The sequence below is a fragment of the Lutjanus erythropterus genome, chromosome 17 (genome assembly GCF_056507025.1).
Source record: "Lutjanus erythropterus isolate fLutEry1 chromosome 17, fLutEry1.hap2, whole genome shotgun sequence".
Classification (NCBI taxonomy): Eukaryota; Metazoa; Chordata; class Actinopteri; order Lutjaniformes; family Lutjanidae; genus Lutjanus; species Lutjanus erythropterus.
Window position 1 is genome coordinate 29,831,959 of NC_139333.1, and position 15,304 is coordinate 29,847,262.

The 15,304-nt window shown below is 41.5% G+C and overlaps 1 protein-coding gene across 1 annotated transcript; it reads left to right on the top strand.

Annotated features, from left to right (window-relative positions):
* Positions 1-12,167: 12,167 nt before the first annotated feature.
* LOC146312460 (uncharacterized) lies at positions 12,168-12,884 on the top strand. The gene has a single exon (XM_084741574.1). The coding sequence runs from the start codon at positions 12,168-12,170 to the stop codon at positions 12,882-12,884; it is 717 nt and encodes a 238-aa protein (XP_084597700.1).
* Positions 12,885-15,304: the final 2,420 nt, after the last annotated feature.

Consider the following 15,304-nt stretch of genomic DNA (forward strand, 5'->3'; position numbering starts at 1 on the left):
AATTTGAAAGACATGTATTTTATTTTATTGAACAGTTTCGATGATTTTGTTGTTTTATTTACCAAGTAGAGAGTAATGTGGTAATTGTGACAGCTCACTCATTTTCTGGATGCTGTGAGTAGAGGTGTGGCTGTGGCTGGTCATGAGAAATTGCTGTACTGATTTTATTGTGTTTTGCACAGATTAAATCCCTCCTGGTTCAAGGTAGAAGTTGTCCTCGTCTCCTCCCTCACCATCCACAACGCAGAGCAAACAGAAGTGTTCAAACAGACCGGTTACAAGAACAATATCTTGAAGTTTTTAAAGCAGTTCTATATTGTTGTTTTTTGTCAGGATTGAAGTCATACTCTTACACAACAGGCACTTTCAGTGTCATGTACAGTATTTGTGTGTGTGTGTTTTATTGTTTTTATCGTCTTTTTCATGTACATATCACTTAAGCCTGACACCACTTAAGAGTTGTTTGGTTTTTTTTGTTTGTTTGTTTTTTCATTTTTTTACAGTCTGCCCTGTACATTGCCCTGGATGCCCAGTTTGATTACTCAGTAGTAAGTAGATTTTTGCACTGAACTTAACTTCTTCATTTTAAATCTTATGTAAAGTCCTAATCATGACAACTGCTATTTAACTACAATTTCAGCTTGACATGCCTGTTTTGCAGAGGTGGTGGTGCCTGTTGCTTCTTGAGAACTATACCTTGAACAGGTAAAAATAAATTTTGTTCAGTAGAGGATGTGTCTCAACAACTAAGGTTTTTTGTGTGCAGCTGTTTTATTTCCCTCTTTTCAGACTTTGGTGCAGTTCAGTTCTAACAGTTTTAACCTTGTCCTGATGCTGCTCCTGCCTGACCCAAACCTTGTGTGTCCTGTGTGCAGCCATTTTTTTACCCCTTCGTGTGTGTGTGTGTGTGTTGCATGGGTGCAGTGCAGTGTTTTACCTTGTTTCTCCAAGTCTTTAGTGCTGACCTCAGCCCCTTCTCATTGTCACGTGCTGCCTATCTTTTATCCCTCCCTGTTTTCTCCTGTCAATGTTGCTCATGATTCTGTCACATTTTGCCAGTTGTCTATTGCACACTGACACACTTTGCGTAGTTAGATCTGGTTGGGCTCTTTCTCTGTATAGTCCTCTGATGCATGATTGTGATACAGGGCTATATAAATAATATATATTAATAATAGTAATATAATAAACAGACCAGAATGTGAGCATAATTGCTCCATCACTGTATTTATTTAATTCTTTAATACATTTTTATTGTATAGTTATGGGAAAGTCTTTGCCCACTGGACCAAGCAGTGTCAGGCGCTCCTCAAAGGGGAGCAGTCTCCAGTCTTCAGGGTGAAGAAGAGGAAGCTTGAGCAGGACACTGTGGTTAGTTGTAAAGAGGGGGAGTTAATACAGACAACTCAAGTTTTGGGTATTGAAGTATTTTGAGAATGCACAGTTCTTTGTTACAAATGGTAGTCTCCATTATAGTTACAGTACTTTGAGATGCATAAGGTTATGTTGGTTATATTTGTCCCCATGATCTTTGCCAAAAATGTGTAGAAATAACTGCATGGAGCACTCAGCTGGTTCACCATGTAGTTTGTCTAACATCAGGGGTCACGTTAACCGAATATTTTCCGTCGTTGACCGGTTTTTTAAAACGGTGACGGAAAAATCTGAAGGTCATCTGTCATTTTGACAGGTTGCAATTCACACTCCTGACCACTTGGTGGCGAGTGAGCATATTAATTAGCTATTAGGTTCGTTCGAGATGAACTGCACCTCGCCTGGAGAGTAGACAAGATAAGGTGGCCACAGCAGGAGGTGGAGACAAAAAGCTGCAGTGAAGTCGGACAGTTTTCAACAGACTTACGAGAGTAGATGAAGAGACACGAACATCCTGTTAGATCACCTGTAGGTTACCTGTAGTCCACAGATCACGATCATAGCTGAAGAAATAAAGTGCGTTCTTGATCGTTGATTGAAGTTAAAATAGAAGAGATCCTCCTTTTGACACATGTAACATCTGTTCTTTTATCTGCCTTGTAAAGCACTAAACTGTTCTTTTGATAAGTCATATATATAACCTTTATTATTATCAGACACTAAATATCTGTGTTGTGGTGGGCTCAGGAAAGGCAGGGTTGGACCCAAACGCAGGCAATGCAGGAGGCAGAGGAGAGCAGTTCAAAAAGGATATTTAATGAACAAAATACCAACCAAAAGCTTACATAAATGACGAGGGTGAATCCAAAAAACAGGTAGGGAGGAACAAAACCAAAAATCCATAAATCCGAAAACACTGGGAAACACTGACCAAGACAGAGACGAGACAAGAGAGTGAGAGTCAAATGAACCAACAAAGGAAAGAGGACAAGACACAGGATTAAATACACTAGGAAGGGGAAGGAAAACAAGACACAGGTGAGGGCAGTCAGACAGGTGAAAATCATTAGTGAACACAAAGGGCGGGAAAACAGAACAAAGACAGGAAGTAAAAAGAGGACACACGAAGGAGGACTAGAAACTACCAAAATAAAACAGGAAATAAACCACCAAAATCCAACACCGTGACAGTACCCCCCCCCCCCCCTTCAAGGGACGGATCCCAGACGTCCCTTCAAAATAACAAGTCCAAATCAAAAGTCTCAAGAGGAGCTGGGTGGGCGGAGGGGGTCTGGAGGAGGGCGAAACAAAATCAGTTATCATCTCAGGCACACAGCCTGGCAACAAGGATCAGAGTCCAAATGTTCAAGTTTATAGGCCCAGGGACTGGGCAGGGCAGAGGAAGGGACCTCAGGCAGGTGGCCTGACAGCAGGGCAGAGCCGGAGCAGGGGACCTCGGGCGGACGGCCCGAGGGCGGGGCAGAGCCAGAGCAGGGGACCTCGGGCGGACGGCCCGAAGGCAGGGCAGAGGCGGAGGCCTCGGGCGGACGGCCCGGGGGCAGGGCAGAGCCGGGGCAGGAGACCTCGGGCGGACGAGCAGGAGGCCGGCGGCGAAGGCGGGACCCCTCTGGCGGACGAGCAGGAGGCCGGCGGCGAGCAGGGCTGATGAGCCACGCCCAGACACACAGACACAGAGAGAGAGACAAACAAGGAACCAACAAAGGAATGAGGACAAGACACAGGATTAAATACACTAGGAAGGGGAAGGAAAACAAGACACAGGTGAGGGCAGTCAGACAGGTGAAAATCATTAGTGAACACAAAGGGCGGGAAAACAGAACAAAGACAGGAAGTAAAAACAGGACACACGAAGGAGGACTAGAAACTACCAAAATAAAACAGGAAATAAACCACCAAAATCCAACACCGTGACAATCTGCTTGCTGACAGATTAAAACTTCATTGCACAACAGAAGACCGATATGTCCAGCATTAAATATTACAATTACACAGAAAATTAGTATTTTATACAACACGTTGTGTTTGTTGTCAAAATTAGGAGCCAATCAGAGCCTGTCAGCTTGTCAATCAGGTGACAGCCAGGCGTTTGCAGTTGGTGGAGGGCAGCTGCGGCATCTGGCTCTACAGACTGTGGCCGCCTCGATCTCGTGAGGTTATTGTTGCCCACATGTGCATGACGTCAGTGCAAGTCGGGATCAAGTCGGGACACAAATCTAACCGGCATGCATTATGCGGCGATCACAGCTGATCGATTCTGCGCAGGTCTGGATCATCTCGAACGCACCTAGTGTCACGGCAGCTGAGTATCAGCAGCTGAAGTTTCTTCAAAAAGCCCAATAACTATGATGGTGTTGATAAAAGAGGTACGGTGTGGATTCTCTGTTCAGCTTGTTCGGACTGAATATTAATTAAAAATGAATGAAAAGTAAATGCTATTGAATATGTAATTATTATCATTTTAAAAATTAAAGTGACGGGTAAAAATAGATTATGACGGGATTTTTATGACCCTGTCAGTCAAAATGATAGACAATGAAAAAGTCTAGCGCAACCTCTGATATCAATTAACCTGTAAACCAGTATTTATTTCTTGAAAGAGAAATTATTCATTAATTTTAAACATGTGAAACAGCCAGGTGTATATGTGTTATGATGCAATGAACGTGCTAAGGCCAAACAGACAAGACTGAACCAAGGCACTCACTGTTAATCAACTTGGTTTGTATTAAAAGGGTTAGTCCTTGATGACAGGCTCATTCCATTATTTCCTTTTTGGTCTTGCCGTGATTTACATTAATGGTAAAGCTATCTGAACTGGGAGGAATAATTAGCCTTTTTAATAATGTACGGCTACATAAACACTGAAACACTTGACAGGAATTTCTTGGGTGAATGTATTTATATTATTGTTTGTTTAGTGGGAAGGAGGAGAGGAGGAGGAGAAAAATCAAAGTTGCTTACAAAGCTGGCCTTGAAGAAGGTGGATGGATCATCGCCAAGAATGACAGGAAGCCCCCTGAGGACGAGGCATCGGACTTCTGTCACATCTGAAGCCTGGTGGATTGAGGGAGCAGAGAGGACATCACACACTTAAAACAGGGTCCACATGTTACCCTGAACATGATGTGCACACACATAATTCAATAATACACAGCACAGCCATTTATGTACTGGACCCCACCTGTTAACTCACACACAGTGTTCTCAACATTATGCATACAGGTGGTTATTTGCATACCTCATTTACAGATCAACTAGCAAAACCTGGCAAACTAATGTAATGGGTGGTAAGTAATTTCTCTGAGGACTGAGGAGTTAGTTTAGCCAATTCAACTCCATTACACATTACACACCATTTCACACAGGCTACTCAAAGTCAAGGAAAAGAAAGCGTCTACAAACAGGATAGCTCACATTACCAGTACATTTATTTACACTACATCTGCGTTCTTTCAAGCTCTGTTTTCTAAAATGTGATTATAGATTTTTTTTTTTTTTTTAAGATTATTTTTTGGGGCGTTTTGCCTTTATTGACAGGACAGCTGAAGATATGACAGGAAAGGGGGCAGAGAGAGAGGGGATGACACGCAGCAAATGGGCCGCAGGCTGGTTTTGAACCAGCAGCCGCTGCAGAGGACTAACAGCCTCAGTTCATGGGGCGCTCGCTCTACTGACTGAGCTATAGGGGCACCCCGTGAATATAGATTTAAAATCAACTAACCTTTGTTTGTCGCATCACGTCAGCCAGCACCTGCCCTGTGAGCCCCCTCTTTGGCTTGAAGATTTCCATGAGCCTGGGACTGTGACGATCAAGGGCCTCGTAGTACTCCTGTCTCAGACTCTTACCAACCACCCTGCTGCTCTCCAGACACACCTGAAACATGTAAAAATAAAACATGATAATGTCCATATTTGTTGGCTAAAGCAACAATCAACAGTCTGCACAGAAATGACAATCCTTCAGGATGTTATTTTTTACTTTTTTTTTGTTTTGTTTGTCTGTTTGCTTGCGTTTTGTTTAGCTTTGTTTTTGTTTTTGTTTTTGTTATGATTTCTTATGGTCTGGAGGTTACATGTGATTCTGTGTGCATGTGTATAATTGAAAATTGAATTAAAAAAAAAAAAAGAAATGACAACAATAATAATTTGTGGCCACAATGTAATTTTTTTTAAAATCCAATGTCACCACAGTGGTTCCACAGAATAGAGAGAATATAATAATATAGAATATGAAACAAATCTACAGACCTACCAATGTTGACATATCTGGTTGATGGCAGGCTGGTCCTTCACAACTTCACTCCTTCGAAGAGCAAATGTCAGATCCATTTTCTGCTTGATGAGGGCTCCATTTGGGGTTTTCTTTTTCATTTCGTCCACCAAGAGCTGTCGAGCATCTTCGAGGCTGGAGTCATCCCGTCCATCTGGATAATCTGGTAAGTAATTAACTTCTCCTCTCCTTGGCTTCTTGATGCTCTTGTTAGGTGGGTCTCCACAAAGAGAGTGCTTTCCATGTTTACCGCCATTAACGGTGACATCACGGTGACCCAGCTGACGCATTTTTGTTCGGTAATTGCCCATCTTGAATTTCAAGCTGTTTTTCCAACTGCTCCATCCCTGTTCTTTGAGACATGGGTGTGCTCACACCAGTGCTGAGGCAACAGCTTCAAATTCTGCATTTGTTGGATATGCTTTCAAGGCATATATGGTCTCGGCCAGCCTCTCAAGGATGTCGTGTTTGAGCTCCTTTGATTGAATGAGGTGTGTTCCATCCCTGAGATGGAGCAGGTTTGCTTGACGCAGCCTATATTCCACATCCACAGAGAATTTTGGTATATACATATCAAATACCTCTGGCCACTGGCGTTGTCTTTCCTGAGAGGTTGTCCGTGTCTACCTCGCTTGGTGTGTCGGTCAGTTCTTCACTTGATGTTAACCCTGGTTTGGGCACCTCCACTAGAGAAAGCACTGGAATGATTTTAAGGGTGGGTTGCTCAGGCAGCTCTGAAATCGCTGTTAGGTTGCACAATTCGTTGTCAAAGTTGGGATCTTTAAACTGTAAGCTGAAGTTATAGTTATATAGTATATAGTTATAGTTATCATCCAATGCGTCCATGCTGTTAGCTGACTTAGCTAGCCAGTTCTGCTAACAATAGCTTGCCTCGTGCTGTCCATGTGGTCTCTGTTCGGCAGCAAAGTTACACAATAAATACAAATTAAAAACATCGATAACATTCAAAAGGTGCGTGATGTGAACTACAAAAATAGCACTGGATACAACGTTTTAACTTACTTGCAATAAAACGTGGACTCAAATTAGTCTCAGTTGTTCTTGTGCAATTACAAAGGACGTAGCATGCGTTGATTTCCAAGAGCACCTGATTTCTGACGTCCAACAGAGCATGCGCAACAGGGATCTTAGAACCATATAGTTTGTTTTTACGTGTTGTTTTTTCCAGCAAGGTGCCTCTCTTTTCTTTGGCCGAACCATTTCTAAAAGGAAGATTGTGCTATAAATAAGTTGACACAAACATTCTTTCTCTCTCTCTCTCTCTTTTTTTAACAGAAAAAAATCTTCTGTGCATTGCAGATTAATTATTTTAGATAACTAAAAGAGAATTTAGCTCACCCCCACATTTACGGCAACTCAGCTGGCGGGTGTAACCATAGTAGCGACTCAGTCACAACCTCAGTCTTGCTCTACAGACCTGTAACCTCCTTGCTTCCGACATGATTTGGCGTTGCTTTATATGCTACGTATTTGTGGCAAACCCCACTACTACTACTACTAAACATGTTTGTTTTTATCAATGACAGGCTCAGGTTGTAATTTTAAGTGAAAGTAATAGCAGTGTTGAAAGTAATGCATTACTGTAATTCAACTACTTTTGGCAGTAATGAGTAATTGAACCAGTTGCTTTTGTTAAATTCAGTAACTCACCTCGGATGTAAAGTGGATGAGAGGTGGCAGCAGGAGGCAGGGACAGAAAGTTGCAGTCCAGTCAGTGTTTTTTACTCATCCACCCCCTGTGGTAAATGCATCCAAACTTGGTACCAAAAATGGTAATCAAACGTTGAAATACTTGTTGAATTCAGCAGGATAAAAGCCAGTTAGCTAACTGAATGAGGTGCCATCAGGGTTACATATGACATTTTCAAGGTCGGCTCAGTAAAATGATGATTAGGCAAAGGTAAATAAAATGACATCATGATGTGTTCACGTGTAACTTCAAGAAAAAGGTAGTTACTAGAGATGCACCGATTGCAATTTTCTTAGCCGATTCCGATTTCCGGTTTTTATAAGGGTCTGACCTGCCGATTCCGATTTTGACCGATTCCGATTTTCAATCTTTCTAAGAACTGTAATTGACAGCATTCACAAACATTTTTGCAACTTTTCTTCTAAAAATTAAATTAGATGTTCATAATATGACACTGACTATTAAATATTCATTAAATACTATTTAAATCTTCTCCAAAGTCCTCCAGGTTACAGCCAGGCCTTATTATAGGTTTACATCAAAATTATGAATCAGCTGAATGTGATGACTCGCAAAAATGCGGGATTTCGCGGGACGCGATTTCACGTGATCACCTGTGGAAGCAGATGTAAACAAATCGGAGACGGACGCGATGCAACAGTTTGCTGCAGTAAAACTTTGCCATGAGAAAAACAGATGCAGAAGTTAAAGGAGTCTGGATGAGGAAATGTTTGAGGCGACACATCAACACAGGTTGTTTATTCTTCAGTCTGCTGCTGCCTAACATTAGCATGAGAGCTACATAGTTTACGGCTGTTTTGCGACATTGTCAGCTGCCCTGTCTCGTTGTAGACTGTCTGTCTTCTCTTTATCTTGTTCTTTGAATCTGTCACTGACACCAGCTTCAAGCAGACGTGTGTCTGAGTGTGTAGCTGTTATCAGCGCTGTGTTGACGTCACGGTCAGTTTGTCTGCTGCGCGCATGACGTGACCATCATGCAGAACACGTGTGTGACAATGACAGGCACAGAATCGGATATGTGACGCTGACCGGCCGGTCATTGGTCAGGGCCAGTCACGCTGAAAACTGGCCAGTTCCGGTCTCTGGCCGGTCGATCGGTGCATCGCTAGTAGATACTGTCAGATTGTCTGGTGGTGCTACCTACCAATGCCACTATTTTCCCTGTTTTAATAGATATGTTTGTTGTTAATCTGTTTCAGAGTGGATTTCAAGAAGATGGGGAGGGTCACATGAATGTTGACCTTTCTAAACACGCAACTGCATTTCTTCTTCAAGCTAGAGAAACCCATCGACTGACGCAGGTAATTTATGCCATGGATTTTCCAGTGGACTGTATTTCATTGTTAGTGAGCTTAAAAGCAATAAGCTTAAACTGTTGAATGACTTGGGCACTGTTCAGACCTGGCATCTTGGCTGATCCGGTCACAAGTGGACAGCTTTAGGTATATCAGTGAAAACACCTGACATTGGAATGTGTCTCCACATGCTTCTTGAGTGACCACTTGTGGTCAGATCTCACTTCCCTGCTATATATGCAAATAGACACATACTTTGCATACAAATACTGCCCATCCACTATATTTGCTGAGCATGAGCTAAGAATAGAGACAACAGAATACGCACAGCACTTACACTTTCATTTAGCACTGTCCACTTGTGATCTGATTGCTCAAAACGCATTATAAAACCTAGTGTAAACAAGGTCTTAAAGCTGCAGAAGGCAATATTATGTCATTATAATTTTAGTGGAAATAACTTATTTTGATCATTGCATGTCACTAAATATTTAAGGGTTCCTTTTTAAAAAAATGTGTGTCTGTGAGTTTACATGTTGACTGTATTTTTATATGAAGTTTATAATGTGGTATTTTTGTTTGTTGGTTTGTTCTTTTCCTCCTCCCCAGAGAGCTATTAACCAAATGGTGAGTGGAGTCCAGCAATATCAGGCCGCATTGTTGGAGCACCTAAAACATCAAATGAGTGACATGTTTGAGAGACATTCTGGGGACCTGGATCAACTAAAGAGTGATGCAATGGAGTTATTTGACCAGTTTGTTGACCCTTTCAGTCAAATTGCTTCCACCCATTTGCAGGATAAGACAATCAAAGAACTGTTACAACCAGTTGAACCAGAGATTACTGTCGCAAAACAAACAGTGTGTTATGTGAAACGTGGAGACTCCAGAGTTCTTACCATTAAGGACCATTGTTTTCATTATATACCGTTGGTGAAAAGTTTGGAGCAGCTGCTATCACATCCAAGAATTCTTGCAATGATTGATGAGAGGCCACAGCCATGCAAGGATGGATTTTTTCATGATTTCATTGATGGAGACATATTTAAGTCACACCCACTGTTTTTAAAAGTTCCCACAGCATTGCAGTTGATTTTATATACAGATGAAATCGAGCTATGCAATCCTCTTGGATCTCGGGCAAACAAAAACAAATTGTTATTGATTTATTACACCTTAGGTAACATCAACCCTAAATACAGATCAAGACTTGCTGCCATTCGTCTGTTTGCCATGGTAAAATCGAAAGATCTTTCCCATTGTGGTATTGATGAGATATTTGAGAGGATTAACGGTGACTTAATTGAGCTGTGTGATGGTGTCCAGGTTGTCACTGCAAATGGCGAGAGGACAATTTATGGGGCACTTATGTCTGTGTGTGGAGACACTCTAGCTCAGCATGAAGTGGCTGGATTTAAGGAAGGAGTGGGGTTTGCCTACAATAAATGCAGGCACTGTGAATGCAACTTTGAAGACATGCAGGAACAATTTAATGAAGATTTGTTTGTTAAAAGGACAATGGCAAGTCATAACAGGCAATGTAATGACATTGAAAAGGCAAGTACTGACTTTCTGAAAGACAATCCAAAAACAACATATGATCAACTCACTGTGATATAATCAGTCAAACCCCAAAGACATCATGCATGTTATTCTTGAAGGTGTTGCCCCATATGAAATCAAATGTGTTTTAAAGCATCTTGTGCTTTCGGGGCATATGGACTGCAATTATTTGTTTCCCTTATTCTCCTGTGGATGCGAGGGATAAGCCTTGCTCCATATCTGTCAGTACACTATCATCAATTGACAATAAATTGAAACAGTCAGCTGGGCAGATGCTGGTTTTGTTAAAGATCCTGCCATTTCTCATTGACAAAATTGGAGAAAATGATTATGTAAGTTGTTAGAGATAGTCAAAATTCTGTTTTCACCTATTATTGCTCTCTCAACTCTTTTAAGGCTGAAGCTTTTAATAGAGCAACATTTAAAACATTTCAAACAACTGTTTCCAAATGCAAATATTATACCTAAACAGCATTACTTGATGCATCTTCCTTCTCAGATTAAGGCACTTGGTCCTACGCTGAGGCATATGTGTATGCGCTTTGAGTCAAAGCATTGCTTTTTTAAGCAGTGGGCTCTGAAAAGTAGTTTTAAGAATATTTGTAAATCTCTTGTGAAGCACAACCAACTTTATGAATGTAGTCAGAATGTGCATGAGAAATATCCAATTTTTTCAAGTTAAGTTGACATGGGCCCAGCCTCTGAGGTGAAAAATGTTCACGATGTAGAAGGAAAGATTAAAGACTTCTTAGGAATAGAGACAGTTGAACAGATACTTTCGGTACAGTGGATTATGCAACATGGAAATAAGCATACATGTGGAAAATCTTTGGTTATTTCTAATGTCATCAATGATACTCCAGAGTTTGCACTTGTGAAAAACATCTATATTGTAAATGCGTCAGTGTATTGTTTTGAATGCCAACCTCTCTTTACAGTTGGGTGGAATGATCATTATTTAGCTTATGAGGTAGAAGTTCCCTACCTAGCTCAAGCCAATATTTTTGTGGATACTGAAAATCTTGTTGATTATACACCATATTACTGTGTAAACTTCAATAACAGCAAGTATATTCCAGTGAAGTATGATCTCACAGACGTCATCAAGCATCATTCTTGAGTCTGTAGTGAGTGTGGGTATTTGGGCTGAAATTAATGTTTTTAAGCACTGGCAAACACTGTAATTGATGACAGTATTTAGTTTTATACATACTATTTCTTGAATGTATCAGTTAATATGTTGAAAGGGATAGCTTTGATTTTTTATAAGTGTTGTTGCATGATGTACTGAGCCATAGTCAGTGTATTACATACAGTAAACTGCAGTTGGCACGCCCCTAATTTATAGAGGGAGCAGGACTACTGGTGGAGGAAGCTAAGCAAAGTGCTGCTGTGGACAGGATCAGCAGCAAAACATTGTAGCCAACTGAAAAAATTATTATCACATCAAGTATAGTGTTTTATCTTTATATTTACCTTGCTGTCAGAACTCCTTTTTTTGCCACAGGAAACCACTATTTTATGCATGAAATATTGCTCTCTCCAAACCCACCAGACTCGTTTGACAAAAATAGGAATTTTATGTCGCAGAGTAAGGGAGTTGTTGATCTACCACTGCCTTGATCGATTAGTTTGTTTTTGATGACTTAAGATATGTACAGTAAGAGTCATTATTATGCAATGTGTGATTGGCATGTTGTTGACATGCAATTTTCAATAAAGCAGATTTGTTGTCTTAATTCAAGTTAAGTCTATTTCTATCACAGATCACCCTGGCGGGGCCGCTGACAGGGCAGGGTGATGGGCCTCTACAACCCTCTGTGCTACGGTGTCTGAGAATGCAATTACCACCACCACTAACAATAACAAAATTAATAACCAAAAATATATCCTGGAGGAGGGCAACACCAACATGATGAGAGGGACTCCAAAGGCCAAAGTGGCCGCAACCAGAGCCCCATCTGAGCCCTCCTCTGAACCCAATTGTGAGGCCCGCATGCCCGGCCCCCCCAGCCCCCCTACCGCACCCTCTGCTACTCCTTCGGTCCCTTCCACTCCCACTTCTGCACCCCTCAACCCGACCACCAATACACGCCACACACACCCCTACAGAATGACCTATAAACCAACATACCACCTCACCCGCCCCCACCGCAAGCTACAGGACTGGTACTTTAGACCACGAAAACCAATACTTATTCTCGGCGACTCAAACATCAATAGGATCCCCCCTCACTCCAATTCACAAATCCAACTGGACAGCTACCCCAGTGCCACCTTTTACCACTTCTTAAAGATCTGTGAAAAAACCCCGGTCAACCCCGGCACTAAAATTCTCATCCTCTCAGTAGGCAGTAATAATAAAGACCAAGATCCCAAACAAACTTCGATAAAACAACTTAAAGCTCTCTATAAACAAGCACGCTCCACCTTCCCCAATGCCGACGTTTACATTCTGATTATGAACTTCTCCCCACTCCTCACCACAACCCAGCAAGCCAACCTTAAACTAATCAACAATACCATTGCCACACACCTCCCCTTCCTGGCTGAGATACCCCATGACACTTTCACTACTGAATCAGACAACATTCACCACTGCACAACATATATTTCAAAACTGGTATAAACAGCTAAATTTACAGACCATAGAAGCTAACCCAGCCATCAACACCCACCGCTCCAACCCGTATTTGGGTCGCAGCTCTAGCTGCATTTCCACTTGGGGTAACATACACTGAACAGATTATAATATTCCCAAACTCCCCCTGAAGATAGAAGGGTCTGAGTGATACACACAGCAGCTCCATGTCAGCTGTGCATACTGTCTCCCTCATGGTGCGGTTCCTACACCAGCTGTCATTCACAAACAGACAGACTCCGCCCCCTCGGCTCTTCCCCGATAGTTCAGTTCTGTCTGCTCGTATGAGAGAGAAACCCTCAAGCTTGATGAGAGAGTCCGGGATGTCCTGATGGAGCCAAGTCTCAGTGAACACCATCACGCTCGATTCCCTGTATTCACAACATACTTTGGTGTTGACATGGAGTTCATCTATTTTGCTCCTCAACGACCGTACGTTGCTGAGTATCATGCAGGGCAGCGGTGGTCTGTTCCCTCTCTGTCGAAATCGCTACCGTATCCCCCCTCTTCTGCCTCTTCTCCGTTGTCTGCTTCTTGCCGATTGTACTTTCACAACCTCAGGGAGATCAGGGTGGAGGTGGAGTCGTTCCCGTAGACAGGAGAGAAAGCAGAGCTTCTCTAGTGTAACACAGCGGCAGCTTCGCTTCTGTGCGCTAAGTTGTTTGGCATGTTGGTAGTAGTTCCCAAATAAACAGTGCTAGAAGCAGTCTTTGTGCAAAGGTCGCCATGGTGTTTTAATCCACATCCAGTTGTTGCAGTCACACAACACAGATCCATAAAAGTACGACAGTAAAAACCATTAAAACATTAAAAGGCAAGAGGCCGCAGCATGAGTCCAGGTCGCCAGCAGAGCAGCGCCATCGGAAGTGGTCTCGGGCAAAAGAATAATTCCCATCCCTCTCATTGCCCTTTTTGGAATTTCTTCTGCTGTTAGTGTACCCAAAGCTACTTCACAAATTATTGCATTCTCTACTTTACTTGCCAGGAGGCTGATCCTCCTTAAATGGACACATTCTTCTTCACCAAATCATAATAAATGGATACATGAGATACTGCAATGTGTTCAGCTTGAGAGAATTAGGTTTTCCCAGGTTCCCTTGGGATCTTTTATAAAATCTGGAAACCTTTTTAGAGCATATTGATAATCTAGTTATTAATGAGGAAATTAATGAATCATAACTGAACAGAATAATAATCCACATATATGTGACAGGTTATTATGTGACAAAAATAAGTAATTAATTTTTAGATTTGTTATTTTTCAGGTGAAGTGTTTGAGAAAAAAAGGGGTTCATTTAATATTTCTTTATTGTCGTTAATATAATATGTACAGGACATTTGTTGTTTTTTCATTACTTGTGGGTTACAGTGTTGGTTGGTGATACAGAGCTGTAGATCGATTGCTCGGCAATCTGGTAGGAGGAGACGCGCTCCGCTTCCTCCATACAGTTGAGTGAAGCAGAGCTGCGTGTAGTTCGTTGTAACTCATCTCCCGCTATTATCCCCCCCATTTAAGGTAATTGATAGACACAAAACATTGTGAACGTACAGAACACCATATCAGTAGTTACTCTGTTATTGTAATGTTGACTGGGAGCAAATTACATGTTTTGTGCTCGTTTGAGGCGATGTATGGACTGAATACCGCGTGGTGGCGCGGCCATATTAGACTGTTTTGTTTTTCAGTCTCGCCATTTAAGTTAGCTGTTGTTGTGTTGGTGTTTGTAAGATGATGAATGAATTTTGGTGTTGAGTTGTTCATGAGAAATTATTTTAATACAGTTGAGTGAAGCAGAGCTGCGTGTAGTTCGTTGTAACTCATCTCCCGCTATCATCCCCCCATTTAAGGGCACAACATATACATATTCCAATGGCTTTCTTTACTTATTTTATGTATTTATTTACTTATCTTATTTTATGTATTTATTTATTTGTACTTTTTTCTCATTTTATTTAAATTTAGTTTCCTTCTTTTGTATTCTAATTTTTTTGTATTCTGGTATAAATGTGGACATGAATGAGATTTTTAGGTAGATGGGGTGAGGTGAATCCCCCCTTGCGGAGCGGGATGGTAGAGTGGGTGGACGAGTGTTCTTAAAGAACGGTTGAGAGGGCGGCGTAATGGGTCTTGTAAAAAATCACAGCAGAATATTGTTGCCATTACGGTCTTTTCCATTTTTTTTTTCCCTGGGTGTTGCTGATTAATGTGCTGCTGTTAATAATCAAAAAAAAAAAAAATCAAAAAATGATGTGTGCATTTTGTATCCAAAGATATTTAGAAACTGCTTCATTATGTACTTGTAAACCAGACACTGTAAATTAAAGGTCCAGTGTGCAAGATTTATAGGAATATATTGGCAGGGAAAATTAAGTATAATAGTCATAAAAGTGTATTCATTATTGTATCA